The sequence below is a fragment of the Oratosquilla oratoria genome, chromosome 27 (assembly GCF_046742065.1).
Source record: "Oratosquilla oratoria isolate Oo_2021 chromosome 27, ASM4674206v1, whole genome shotgun sequence".
NCBI classification, from domain to species: domain Eukaryota; kingdom Metazoa; phylum Arthropoda; class Malacostraca; order Stomatopoda; family Squillidae; genus Oratosquilla; species Oratosquilla oratoria.
The window spans coordinates 5,347,038-5,360,767 of record NC_134803.1 but is presented as its reverse complement, the minus strand read 5'-3'; the positions used below and the strand labels follow the sequence as shown (position 1 = coordinate 5,360,767).

General features: G+C 39.5%; 1 protein-coding gene across 4 annotated transcripts in view; it reads right to left on the bottom strand.

The window, feature by feature from the left end:
* Nucleotides 1-415: 415 nt before the first annotated feature.
* Nucleotides 416-13,730, bottom strand: part of Seipin (lipid droplet biogenesis associated protein seipin) — a 38,181-nt gene continuing 24,866 nt past the window's right edge. For 3 of the 4 annotated variants that reach the window (XM_076210165.1, XM_076210166.1, XM_076210163.1), the window contains exons 5-7: nucleotides 11,809-12,024; nucleotides 9,963-10,083; nucleotides 416-2,594 (exon numbers count right to left, since the gene is read on the bottom strand). In XM_076210165.1, coding sequence (XP_076066280.1) covers nucleotides 2,455-2,594; nucleotides 9,963-10,083; nucleotides 11,809-12,024 — 477 coding nt within the window. In that variant the 3' untranslated portion in view covers nucleotides 416-2,454. The remainder of the gene's footprint in view (nucleotides 2,595-9,962; nucleotides 10,084-11,808; nucleotides 12,025-13,730) is intronic. The other variant, XM_076210164.1, reaches the window with a different exon arrangement.

Sequence of the window (13,730 nt, the reverse complement as noted above, 5' to 3'; positions counted from 1 at the left end):
GGGGTGAGGGAGCATGCAAGAGAAATAAATTGACGCAGCCCAAAGGGATTTCTCCCCTTTTCCTTTTCTGCATGAGGGGACGGAGAGGGGGGGGGGGGTCACTGCTCTAATGAAATGGCCTTGCTGTGGATGTGCTGTGTCTTGTGACATTATTTCTGACCCAGGGCAGAAGGTGCCAAGATAAGAGGGAGGGAAGAGGGTGGAGGGGAGTAGAGTGTGATAGGGATGGAATGGGTGTGAGTAGGTTTTTTTTTTTTTTTTTTTTTTGCTACCTCCCTTAAAAAAGACTTTGGTAGATACAGTAATCCCTCCCATATCCAGATTAATTGAGCCACAACCATGACGGATACGCGGAGTTTTTTTTGAGTCATTATTATCAAAGAAAACGAGGGTTAAAATACAAAAAAAAAAGAAATTATTGTGCCCAATACACTGTTATTTTATTGTAAATAAATGTATAAACACACGTGTACATGAACGTGTATTAAAAGAAAAATCCACACACAGTACATACTGTACAGTACTACATGATTACATGGTGTAGGCAGTGGTGGCAGTGGTGGTGATGGAGTTGACCGAGGTGTTGCTGGAGGAGAGCGAGTTGGTGGTGGTGGTAAGTCGTCACAAGTTGATGGTGGTGGTGAGTCGTCACAAGTCAATGGTGGTGGTGGTGGTGATGACGACTCGTGACAAGTCGATGGCCCTGGGTGTGGTGAGTCCTCATGAGTTGATTTTGGTGGTGATGGTGGTGATGACAAGTCGTGACGAGTCAATGGCCCTGGGCGTGGTGCATTCTCACGAGATGATGATGTTGTTACCCTGAAGAAGGTGTCCAGCTTGGTCTGCCTCGTCAGCCACTTGCTGTGTTTTCTGATCAGCATTTCTCGAATCATCCATAATGATGAGGTGTACTGCACATTTCTTTGTCAGCAGCAGGATGTTCAATAAAATCCAAGAGCACTTCAAGGCTTGCGCTGGCCTCAGAAAACTTAGGCCTTGCCTCAACAACAGCCTCATCATTATCATCACCATCACTATCAGAATGAGGGTCGTCCAGGTGCATCACCTCTTCAGCAATTTCTTCTTCGGTTTGCAAGTGCATCCCAGGGTCTCCTTTATCACACTCTAGCCATTAATTGTTGTCTAACACAATGTGGGGTATGATCTTAACACACGATAACACACGGCGTGAGCAGGGGATGGGGCATGGGGGAGGAAGGGGGTGGGACACGCAGGCTGTAGTGACGCACGGGCTGTTTAAATCACTCCAGATATGTTCACCAGATCCCGGTCACCATTCAGATACTGGAGGGAACTCCAGTAGTTACAGGGCATCCAGGTAGTGGCGAGTTCCGAATAATGGCGAACCGGATATGGGAGGGATTACTGTATATGTATGTACTCTTCCTCCACAACCACCAAAACCCCTGATATCCATCCCTCTAAATTCTCTCTCCCTCAACAGGACAGAGTCCACCTGGCCTGAGTGCAGTGTGGGCATCATCCAGCCCTTCTAAGCTACTAGAAGGGGCTGGATGACAACATCACAGGTAATTGTCCAGGATGCAACACCTCACCCCATACTACACAACACACTATGGAAGACTGCATTGTACATAATCACACATGCCAACAACACAATGTACACTCTATAGAGGATCTGTGAGAAAAACCCTGTCCCAGCTGTGGTGTTCCTCAGGGAGGAGGGACTGCTTGGCCAGTCTAGGGAACAACAGCCACACAGCAGTCAACATCCATAGCAGACTGCCACACACAATGGCTGATTGTCATGGTCCTGGCACAATAGCAGTTTGCCAGTCCTGGCACAATTAGTTTGATGTACTATATTGCAGTCATCCAGTATTTTACTGGATTTTGTGTGGAAAATTGCAACTTGATCAATACAAGTTGCACTTTGGTATTCCAACAAGGACATCCTCCAGTCACATACACATTAATATTACTGATCTAAACTGAGTCTTGCATTTTCATCCTCAATTTAAACTAAATCACATTGGTCTGGCAATTATGTCAACATTAGTATTTAATGAATTATGGTTGACTGCACTGTATGAACATTACACATTGCACAACCTTCAGGGAAAACTTTTAGCTAAACCCTTAAGCCATTCAACATAGTTACATTTTCAGTTTTGTTCAGGTTACAGATTTTTTGCTGAACTACAAAACAAAAGCAATACTTTTTCATTGGAATGTCAATACATAAAAACCTCATATTAGAGAAAAACCTATGAGCCCCATCATCACGTTAAAGGTTTTTAATAGGTGCAATCTTTAATCAATACAGTTCATCATAACATCATTACAAATACCAAAACAGACTAATATCAACATGAACAGTTATCAAGGAAATAAAGAAAATATATCTACAGGTGTGAGTACTTCAAATTTACTTCCCTTAACCTACTCCTTTTCTACTACTGCAACACAACTCTATAAACTTTCCCCAGTTTCATTCTTTTCAACTTCCTGCATAGTAGAGCCTTCTTTAAAGATATTCAATGTACTTCTGTCCACATCACTTGATCTTCCAGTACCAGGAGATTCAAAGGAGCTTCCTGCCTCTAGAGCACCTGATGGAAGAAAAACATCCAGAATGCAAATAGTTACTGCACCATATTCACAAAAAATACATATCCCTATAGTAACACAAGCTTACAATAGTAATAGAAATTTCAATAAAAGCAGTTGCTTTCACTGAAGAGACAGTACAAAAATTTGAGACACAAACTGGGAAGTGAGGAATGTCTGTTGAGGAAGGATGGGAGAGGACAGAAGATGGGTGAATGGAGAATAATTGTATATGGACGATGTTATGATGCATGAGGTGGAATGGGTGGGGGGGATGGGGGGTGAGGTAGTATGTGTGAGAAAATTTGACACAGCCCAAAGGGATTTCTTCCCGGCTTCTCCTTTTCTGCATGTGGGGACGGAGAGGGGGGGGTCGCCAATTTAATGAAGCGGCCTTGCTGTGGATGTGCTGTGTCTTGCGACACTGCTTCTAACCAAGGGCAGAGGACAAGATGCAGGGATGACCCGTCATCCAGGGGGTGACAAAATAAGAGAGAGGGTAGAGGGTGGAGGGGAGTGGAGTGTATTTAGGGATGGAATGGATGGGAATGGTTTGTATGCCTTTTTCTTTTTGGCTACCTCCCTTGTAAGAGAGAAAAAGCTTTTGGTATATGTATGTATCATTGTTACAGCACGTGGATAGACAAGAAATTTATATGTTATGTAGAAATAGCTGGCCTTCAGCCTCATATTACTAATGTGTAGATTGAGTCCATATTACAACTGTGCTACAGGCATTTGTATCCTCATGAAAGCACAATCTTGGCCCTGCCGCACCATGTTTCTGTGTTACTTCTGAGTATGTCGGCATTGTATATAAACAGCCAGGTCCTGTTACCAAGCCCAGTCCTCCTCTGTACTTATAGCATGCAGCTAGGTCTTACGGTCAAGGTCAGCCCTTTGGACGACCAACTGACCCAGAGCTTGATGTTTGCGCATTCACCAGAATAAAGCCAATAAAGCAAGATGAGCTCCATTCAGCTCCCTAGACCACATAACTCTCAAATTGTTACATGTTAATTATTGTTGTTATGGATTTGTTAACCCCCATGGGGTTGATGTAGTTGGTAGGATGTATATATCTGATAATGGAACAATGGCTGAAATCAACAGTAACATTGCTCACTCCAGACAACTACCAAAAAAAAAATAAAATAAAATAAAATAAAATAAAATAAAATAAATTAAAAAGCCAAACGCTTCCATTTCAAAGGAACCCAAAAATTCTGCCCAACATTTGAAACTGATGCCTTTCTGCCCACATATCAAACATCTAACAGCCAATATCACCATGAAAGCACACCTATTAAAATGGGTGAAATCAACAGTAACATTGCTCACTCCAGACAACTATAAAAAAAATTAAATAAATAAATAAAATAAAATTAATCAAAAAGCCAAACCCTTCCATTTCAAAGGAACCCAAAAATTCTGCCCAACACTTGAAACTGATGACTTTCTGCCCACATATCAAACATCTAACAGCCAATATCAACATGAAAGCACACCTATTAAAATCTATCACTAGCACTGTCTGGACAACAAAAAACTAATAACTACAGATACTCCTCTACTTACGTTCATTTGTTTTACGTTTTTTCGATTTTACGTTTGAACTAAAAAAAAAATTGTACAAAAAAAATTTTTTAGTGAATTTTTTAGTTTAGTGCACTCTCCGTAGTTCAAACGATACTTACGCATGATGCTGCGTCCATTGTTTACATTGCACAAACGACAGACTGAAAGTGCCTTGCCTCATCCTCCTCCCCTCCTCCTCCACCATCTCAATTCATGTTGTTTGAATTTAATTTATTTGAAATTAATGTTATTATTTTAATCAATGTTATGTGTATAATTAATTATTTAGGGGTGTTTTGTAAGATACAGTAATAGAATTTACGGATGTATAGTACAGTAACAACTTATGTTCATTTTCAACTTACGTTCAGCCGTTCGGAACGTAACTAAAACGTAAGTTGAGGAGCGTCTGTATTCATAAGAACCATCCCTGAGTTTGCCACCACAGCATGGTTCCCAACAATCACTAAATCAAACACAAACAATTTGTATACAGCCAATCAACCCTTAGCCCCTGATCTGTCAGCAGACCCATAGCATCCAAGAAACTGGCAACAGCCTCCGGGCAGGACTATAAGTCACTTCAGAAGAGATTTATTGTGTTGTCTGGAGATTACTAGTATTTACCTACCATTTTTGTATCTTTCAGCATCCAGTTTAACCTTAAATTTTTGTATAGTTTTTGCACTCACTCTTTCTTCATTTAGTTTGTTCCAGATATCTATCACTCTGTGTGGAAAGCTATTCTTTTTCAGATCTCTTCTGTAACTATCCTTTTAAAAAAAAAAAAAAAATTGTGTCCTCTGGTTTTTCTTCTATGGGGCATTCTGTGTCTTCTGTACAGCAGTTGCATCTGGGGCAGTTTGAGTCTGTGGCCAGGCCAATTCTGAATTGGTACTATCTTAATGATGAATGATTGCTATTGTTATTATTGTTCCACAGACTGGATGAGCAGTCTATGAAACACATGAAACCTACAGACAAATGGCTTTAATAGACCAATAGTCACCTCTTTAGTCCAAAGGGGGACATTGACAGGTTGGAAAAAGTACAACCGCAAGCCACAAAACTGATTCCAAATATCAAAAATAACTCTTGCAAAAATAAACTAAATCATATGAATCTGTTTTCCCTAAAAAAGCATAGACTCAGAGGTGACTTGATACAGGCCTTTTAGATTCTTAAGGGGATTGACAACATCAAAAGTGACAAAATTTTCACAGTGAATGAGAATCTCACAAGAAATAATGGTCTCAAACTGTCATGAAATAGATTTAATTTGGAAGTGGGTAGAAACAACTTCGCCAACCATGTAGTTAATGAGTGGAATAAACTTCCTGCAGAGGCAGTGCAATGTAGTTCAGTTCGAAGCTTTAAGATTCATTTAGATAAACACCTAAGCAGGATGCTGTAATGCCTGCCATTTATTTTATATTGTTTATTTGGATTTTGTTTATATGGATGGGGTAATGCGAGAGGTAAATGCAAGGGTAGTGGGTCAGGGATTGGAGATGGTTAAAGAAAATGGAGAAAAGTGGGTGAGCCAGCTGTTGTTTGCGGACAACACAGCGCTTGTGGCAGGATCGGAGGAGGGATTGAGGAAGTTGGTGACAGAGTTTGAGAGAGCGTGTGATAGAAGAAAGCTGAAGATAAATGTGGGTAAAAGTAAGGTGATGAGATGTACAAGGGGTGAAAGTGGCAGTAGACTGGAAGTGAGCATTAACCTCTTCACTCCGGGGCACATCGCACGTCTGGCAGCATTAGCTGCCCGACGTGCGATGTTGTGTCATAATAATCGCATTATAAAAAATAAAGTCAGTGCTCAATCGTTCGTTCTCTCACCCATGAATTTTGATAACCATAGAAAATATGATGAAGCCAGTTTAGAGAGAATGGAGGTTACGTAGGTACGACTACAATAAATATAATCAAGACGCCGACATCGGCATCATCACGTACCCACTTGCTCCTCATGATGCCTACGTAGGCGTCACCGTATGGACGTGGTTAAGGGAGAGCGACTGGAGGAAGTGGATAGTTTTAGATACTTGGGTGCAAATGTGACAGGAAAAGGTGGAGTGAAGAGGGAGGTAGAATGTAGATTGAGAGAAGCGAGTAAATGCCTTGGTGGATTAAAAAGTATAATGAGGAATAGACATTTGGGAATGGATGCAAAGAGACTGTATGAAGGAGTGATTGTGCCAACAGCACTGTATGGGGCAGAAACATGGAACATAAGAGAGGAAGAGAGAAGGAGTTTGAATGTGTTTGAGATGAGGTGTATGAGAAGTATGATGGGGGTTACTAGGCTAGATAAAGTGAGAAATGAGGAGGTGAGGAGGAGAACAGGGGTGGAAAAGGAGCTGGGAGATAGGGTTGATGAAAGAATATTAGGATGGTTTGGACACATGGAAAGAATGAGTGAAGAAAGACTAGTAAAAGATGTATGGAAGGCAGACGTGGAGGTAGTGAACATGAAGGGAAGTCCTAGGATGAGGTGGATGGATGGGGTGAAGGGGGCTTTGGGGAAGAGGGGAATGTCTGTTGAGGAAGGATGGGAGAGGACAGAAGACAGGGGTGAATGGAGAATGGTTGTATATGGAGGATGTTTTGATGCATAAGGTGGAATGGGCAGGGGGATGGGGAGTGAGGTAGTATGTGTGAGCGAGCAAAATTTGATGCAGCCTGAAGGGATTTCTCTCCGTCTTCTCCTTTTATGCATGGGGGGACGGAGAGGAGGGGGTCCCCGATTTAATGAAGTGGCCTTGCTGTGGATGTGCTGTGTCTTGCGGCACTGCTTCTGACTCAGGGCAGTGGACAAGGTGCAGGGATGACCCGTCATCCAGGAGGTGCTAAGATAAGAGGGAGGGTGGAGGGGTGTGGAGTGTATTCAGGGATGGAATGGGTGGGAATGATTTTATGCCTTTTCCTTTTTGGCTACCTCCCTTGTAAGGGGGAAAGACCCTTGGTATATGTATGTATGTATTTGTTTATTTGTTACTATTTGTCTGTTTCTTTTCTGGATGAGGGGACGGAGAGGAGGGGTCACCGAATTTATGAAGCGGCCTTGCTGTGGATGTGCTGTGTCTTGCGACACTGCTTCTGACCCAGGGCAGTGGACAGGATGCAGGGATGATCCATCATCCAGGAGGTGCCAAGATAAGAGGGAGGGAGGAGGGTGGAGGGGAGTGGAATATATAGGAAATGGAACGGGTGGGAGTGGTTTCTATGACTTTTTCTTTGTGGCTACCACCCATGTAGGGGGAAAAAGCCTTTGGTATATGTATGTATTTGTCTGTTTATAGTTATTTCTTTGATTATCATTTATTATTATATATCTGTCAATTTATTATTACTTATGATTTACCTGTTTATTATTTAACTTTACCTACTTATTTACTTATTCTATTCATCATTATTTATATTATAATTTTTATTTATTTATTTATCATTATTATCTTTTTTTTTTTTTTTTATCTGACCTAGTTATGGACCAAAAGGTCTCCTGTCAGCATGCTCCTCCTTTGTAATTCTTTGTAGTTTCTGGGTTCATCTGTATATTCATCTGTGAATACTTCACTCATGTTATACTCTCATTTTATGTTAAGACAAATTATGCAAAAAAGTAAATATAAAAAAAATAGGCCGACACCAGCAAGGATCTGAGCTAATTGATTCACTGATATTTCACAATCCTTTCACATAATTTCACTACTAATATTTCCTTACTTCCATCTTTGTGAATTAGCACTACATTTGCCCTTTTCCAATCAAGCAGCATGATACCTTCTTTCATTGAACATATAATAAAATTTTGAATTTTGTCTACTAATTGTTCACTACATTCTTTAAGTTTCCAATCTGAAATCCCATCAGATCCCAAAGTTTTTGTTACATCCAACAATCCCAAGAGATTGACCACTTGCCTCACTTCTACATTTCTTCTAAACATGGTTTTTTGTCCTCCTCACTTTCCTCCAAACAAGTGCTCTCTGTTGTGAAGGCCGATTGAAAACTTTCATTTATTATTTCTGCCTGAGCTGAAGCTTCTTCAAAGGCCTCACCACCCACTATTAACCCCTTCCATACGGTGACACCTACGTAGGCGTCATGAGGAGCAAGTGGGTACGCAAGGCTGCCATATCGGCATCTTGATTATATTTATTGTAGTTGTACCTGCGTGACCCCCATACTCTGTAAACTGGCTTCATCATATTTTCTATGGTTATCAAAATTCACGGGTGAAAGAGAGAACGATCGATACAGCGGTGACTTTATTTTTTATAATGCAAGTATTATGACGCAACATCGTACATCTGGCAGCTAATGCTGCCCGCGAGATTTTGGCCCAGCATGAAGTGGTTGTTAACTTACTGATTACTTCCCTCTGTCTCAATTTACCATTTATAAACCTGTAAAATAGTTTTGGTTCATCTTTGCATCAATCTACTACACCTCTTTCAAAATTGCTTTCTTCCTCCCTGTGAATTCTTATGTAGTCATTCCTAGCTTGTTTGTAAGCTTCTTTTGTTTTACTGCTTTTTCTCTTCCTCCATTTCCCCAAAGCCACATCCCCGCCCTTTTTTACATCTCTCACTTTTTGTTAAACCAGTCCTGTTTCTGCTTCTTCTTTCCACTAGTCTTTGGCACATGTCTGTTCACTCCCCAGTTGTAAATGTCAAGAAAGATTTCCCATTTTCTCTTTATTCCCATGGGTATTCATGAATTCCTCCCAGACTGCTTCTTCAAAGAAAACTTTAACCTTAAATAATCTGCTTTCCTAAAATGGAGTCTCCTTTGGCTGTGTGATTTATTCCTTGGCTCTATTTCCTCATCTTCCAACTGAAATTCAATTGTTACATGGTCACCTTTTCCTATGGAACAAAGGTAGCTCACCGAGTTGATGATGGTTAGTAACAAATCTAATCTCTTGGGAATGTCATCTCTTCTTACCAGGGTCACTTCCTTTACCCATAGGGTCACTGTGTTCTCCATTGTTATATTATTGCTAACACTTTGTTCAAAACATAGGGATAAACAATAAAAAAAACTCTTCACAAATATCATTTTAGGTATATTAGGTACTGGTACATAAGCTGCACAATAACCTACAATTAATAAATCTGACCATCTATTCAAATGTAAGGGCAATTTTTTTTTTAATTATTGGATAACCTAGGATGTTATGTAAAACTGTATGTAGTCAAATTATATCTGGACTTGAGGGTGTTTTGTCACATATTTTGGTCACATTTATTTTGGCCTAGAGATTACATATGCTTATTTGATATAAGTATTGATTTGTGACTTATACTATATGGTGTCCATCTAAAAGTATTTTCAGGTGTTTTTGATTAACCTATGTTTAATCCTGGTGATATGTATTTCCAGTGACAGAGTGTTCTATTTTAAAGTATTTTTCTGGAGTGTAATGGATAATGGGGGTTACCTAACCCAGTGTACCAGGTATGCCCCCTTTTATAAATTTCCTATTGCTGCTACTGTGTTCAAAACAAAGGAATAAACTTCATATGATGAGTCCAGTGTGTGCTTAAAAAAATAATAATAAATAAATAAATAAATAAATAAATAAATAAATCCTGGACTCCAGCTCTTCCCAAATATTAGGTACTGGTACATAAACACAGCTGCACAATAACCTACAATTAATAAATCTGACCATCTATTCAAATGTAAGGGTAAAAGAAAAAATATTAGAGAAAACTTGGGATGTTATGTGAAACTGTATGGCACCTTAAAAAAAATACTATAGGTAAATATGCTTTCCTCACCTTTACCAGAGATCTTTATTGGACTGGATGTACTTGATGCTTTACTGGTGCATGGTAGTTTGATTTCACTTGCTCTTGATGTGCTAGAGGATCCAACTCTAGTTTTAGAACTCTGCAAAAACTGCCAATATTAATTAAAACATATGGGTAAGTGACTTCTCATAGTAAGTTATAGGTTACTTTAACAACTTCAGTACAATGACGGTGTTGGCTTCTTCATTATATTTTTTTGTAGCTGTACATGAGTTACACCCAGACTCTGTGATCTGGTTTGATAACATTTTCTGTGTTTGTTATTACTCAGAGTAAAAAAGAATGAATAATACAGTAGTGACTTTATATTTTTTAACATTAGTGTGATGCATTGTACATATGGCAACTGATGCTGCGCACGAGAATTTGACTCATACTGAAGTGGTTAACATTGTGATATGCTTTAACTACAACTTTTGGTTAATGTCAATTTTTGTTTAGCACAAAGGAATGAATCACTAAAGGACTTCGTTTACAGTAACTCCTCATACAGTCATACATCATAATCATCATCATCAATTGAGGGCATTTGCTTGGGAGTACATTGTTGTTGACCATTTACAGAATTATGAAAGAGATGGAAATTCTCGATAGAGATGACTTATTAAAATGGGACAGAAGAGAAACAAGGACACGAAAAGAAGCTAAAGAAGGACAGTTACAGAAGAGACTTGAAAAAGAATAGCTTCCCACATAGAGTGATTGATGTCTGGAACAAACTAAATGGAGAAACAGTGCCAAAACTATACAAAATTTTAAGAATAAACTGGATGTGGAGAGATACGAGAACGGGTCACTACGAGTATGGCTCTTGTCCCGTAAAATACAACTAGGTTAATAAAACTAGGTAAAATACATGCTGGCACCAGTCCCCACAGTTTCTCTGACCAAGCTCCCATACAGTCACCCTTCCCACTCCAAACAGCTCTTGACAGATTTTACCAACTTGTCCCACCCATGAATTCTGCAGGCATTCCCTTCATCTCCTTTATTGAGGGTTCTCTCTTGTGGAGACAACCCTGTAAGTAGGATCAACATCTGGGAACTGAGCCACATGTCCATTTAGCTGAAGTTCATAAATTATGTTGGTAACTGGCCTAGACTGAGTCTCACAGTGTCTTTGGTTTGATACAAAGTAATTCCAGTAATACCCCATGATTCTGTGAAGGTACTTTGTGCCAAAGACATCAAGACACCTCTTCCAGCCAGCATTCAATGTCCATGTCTCACAGCTGTACTGCAAGACAGGAAGCTCAAGTGACTTGAAGATTTGAATCTTAGTCCTCCTGCATAAATAACAACAATGCCACATACTCTGTATGAGTGAGCCAGTAATAATAACAATAAAAATATTATTATTATTATTATTAATATTATTATTATATCATATTATGTTAATAATAATAACATAATAATAATAATAATAACATTATTATCATTATTTCTATTATTATTAATAATAATAATAATAAGTATATTTGGCAATGAACCAAATACATGAAATACAGATAATGAAAAGACCACATAGTTTGAAATTATAATTACAGTTGCTGAGGATAACACAAAAAAGCATGTAAGCCTATTTCCATTGTGATCCTTATCACATGACCCATCACTGTTATGCATTACACTACCAAGATATGTAAATCTTTCCAAGACATCAATGACATCCCAGCTGAAAACCCTGACACTTTGTAAACTTGACATACACAAACTGGCAAGCAATATTTTACCACATCCCAAAAATCGTAACCTCAAGACAGTACATTAAAACAAACTATAGTGTGATTAAAGTTAACAAATTTGTACTCACAAAATCGTCTTCAGGACTCATTTGATACCAACTGAAGATAACAATGATTGCCAGGAAAAACATGCTGGTCCCAACTCCAGCAATAGCAGACATTATAGGATAATAATACATGAGGTATCGAACCCCTGAATACATAGCATGGATGCGGAGACGAGCAGAATAGATTTCAACATGTCTTGATTCTACTTCCAGTAGCACTTCCATTAGTTCTGCATCCTGAAATGAAAAATTCATAGGTTGTGTACTAAAATATAAACTCCAAGAAAAATCTAATCAATGAAACAGGCAATAATCAAATATTAACGTCTACCAATTTTCATTCTGATCAACTAATTTTCACTTTACATGCACAACATTAATAAAAATCAAACTACTGGACCAATGTGGTTGTCCAGGTGCTGCACTATCCAGCTTTCAAGCAACTCCACTGAATGACAAGACAGCAAAGAGAGGATGGCACCACAAGATACAGTTGTCCATGCTCTGCGATCAACACCAAATGGACACAAACAACCCCAATTCCTCAAAGAGGTGAGGCCCTGAGAGGCTGGCACCTAATGTCTGGACCATACCAGAACCACTCATTACTTTCTACTACACAACTCAAATATCTCCATTTCCTATATTTCTCTATCATTATACAAGGAGATACAGACCCTAGCGTCTACTCTCCCACTTCTTTTAGCTGGTGACACAGAAAACAACCCAGGGCCTTACACTAATCCCAATGCTCTAGACCTATAAACTTTGCACATCCATCTATCAAATATGCACAAGTACTGGTTCCATCTGACTAACACAAGCCAAAACACAAAGAACTGTATCTGAAACCAACAGACGACAACTACACTCACAAACACTCCTAACACAAAATCTATCTATAAACCAAGGGAGGTAACCAAGTCAAGATATGCACCCATTCCCAAATGATACATGGACTCAGAAATTTGCCTTACAAAGAGAGGCTTAAGCACCTTAACTTGCACTCTCTGGAAAGATGCAGTGTGTGGGGTGACCTAACAGAGGTGTTCAAGTGGATCAAAGGCTTTAACATGGGCAAACAAGGTCATCATATTAAAACAACAGGGCAGGACTCGCAGTAATGGTTATAAACTGGACAAATTTAGATTTAAAAAGGAAATAGGCAAGAATTGGTTTACTAATAGGGTGGTTGATGAATGGAATAAACTTAGTAACCATGAAGTAAGCGCTGAAACTATCAGTTGTTTTAAGAAACGATTAGACAACTTTATGGATGGGGTTGACATGGGGTTGACGGGTGGTGATGGATACGGAGCTGCCTAGTGTAGGCCTTATGGTCTCTTGCAGTCTCTTTCATTCTTATGTTCATATGTTCTTATTCCACTCCTATCCAACACCCTTGTTTCCCTACTATCTTAGCTCCTCATGGATGAAGGGTCATCCATATCTCCTGGGTCAGAAGCAATACATTAAAATACAGCACATCTTTAGTGAGGCTGCTTGACTTACACAGTGATCCCATCCTTTCCTCATCTTTTCATGGGGAAAATAGAGAAGATGGGGAGGAACCCATTTGGGCTGTGTCAGAATAACCATACACAACCAACCTCCACTCACCCTTATCTCCTGCCTTCTCCCTTCCTTCCTCAAGAAACATTCCCATCTTGTTCAACACCCCTTTCACTTTATCCATCCACCTCATCCTCGGTTGTCCCCTGAAGTTCACTCCATCCACCTCTGCTTTCCACACCTCTTACTAATCTTTCTTTACTCATTCTTTCCACATGTCCAAACCATTCCTATACTCTTTTATCAGCCCTATCTACCATCTCCTTCTCCATCTCCACTATACTCCTCACCTCCTTGTTTCTTACTCTATCCAACCTTGTAATCCCCAACCATATTTATCAGACATTTCATCTCAAACACCTCATTTCTTA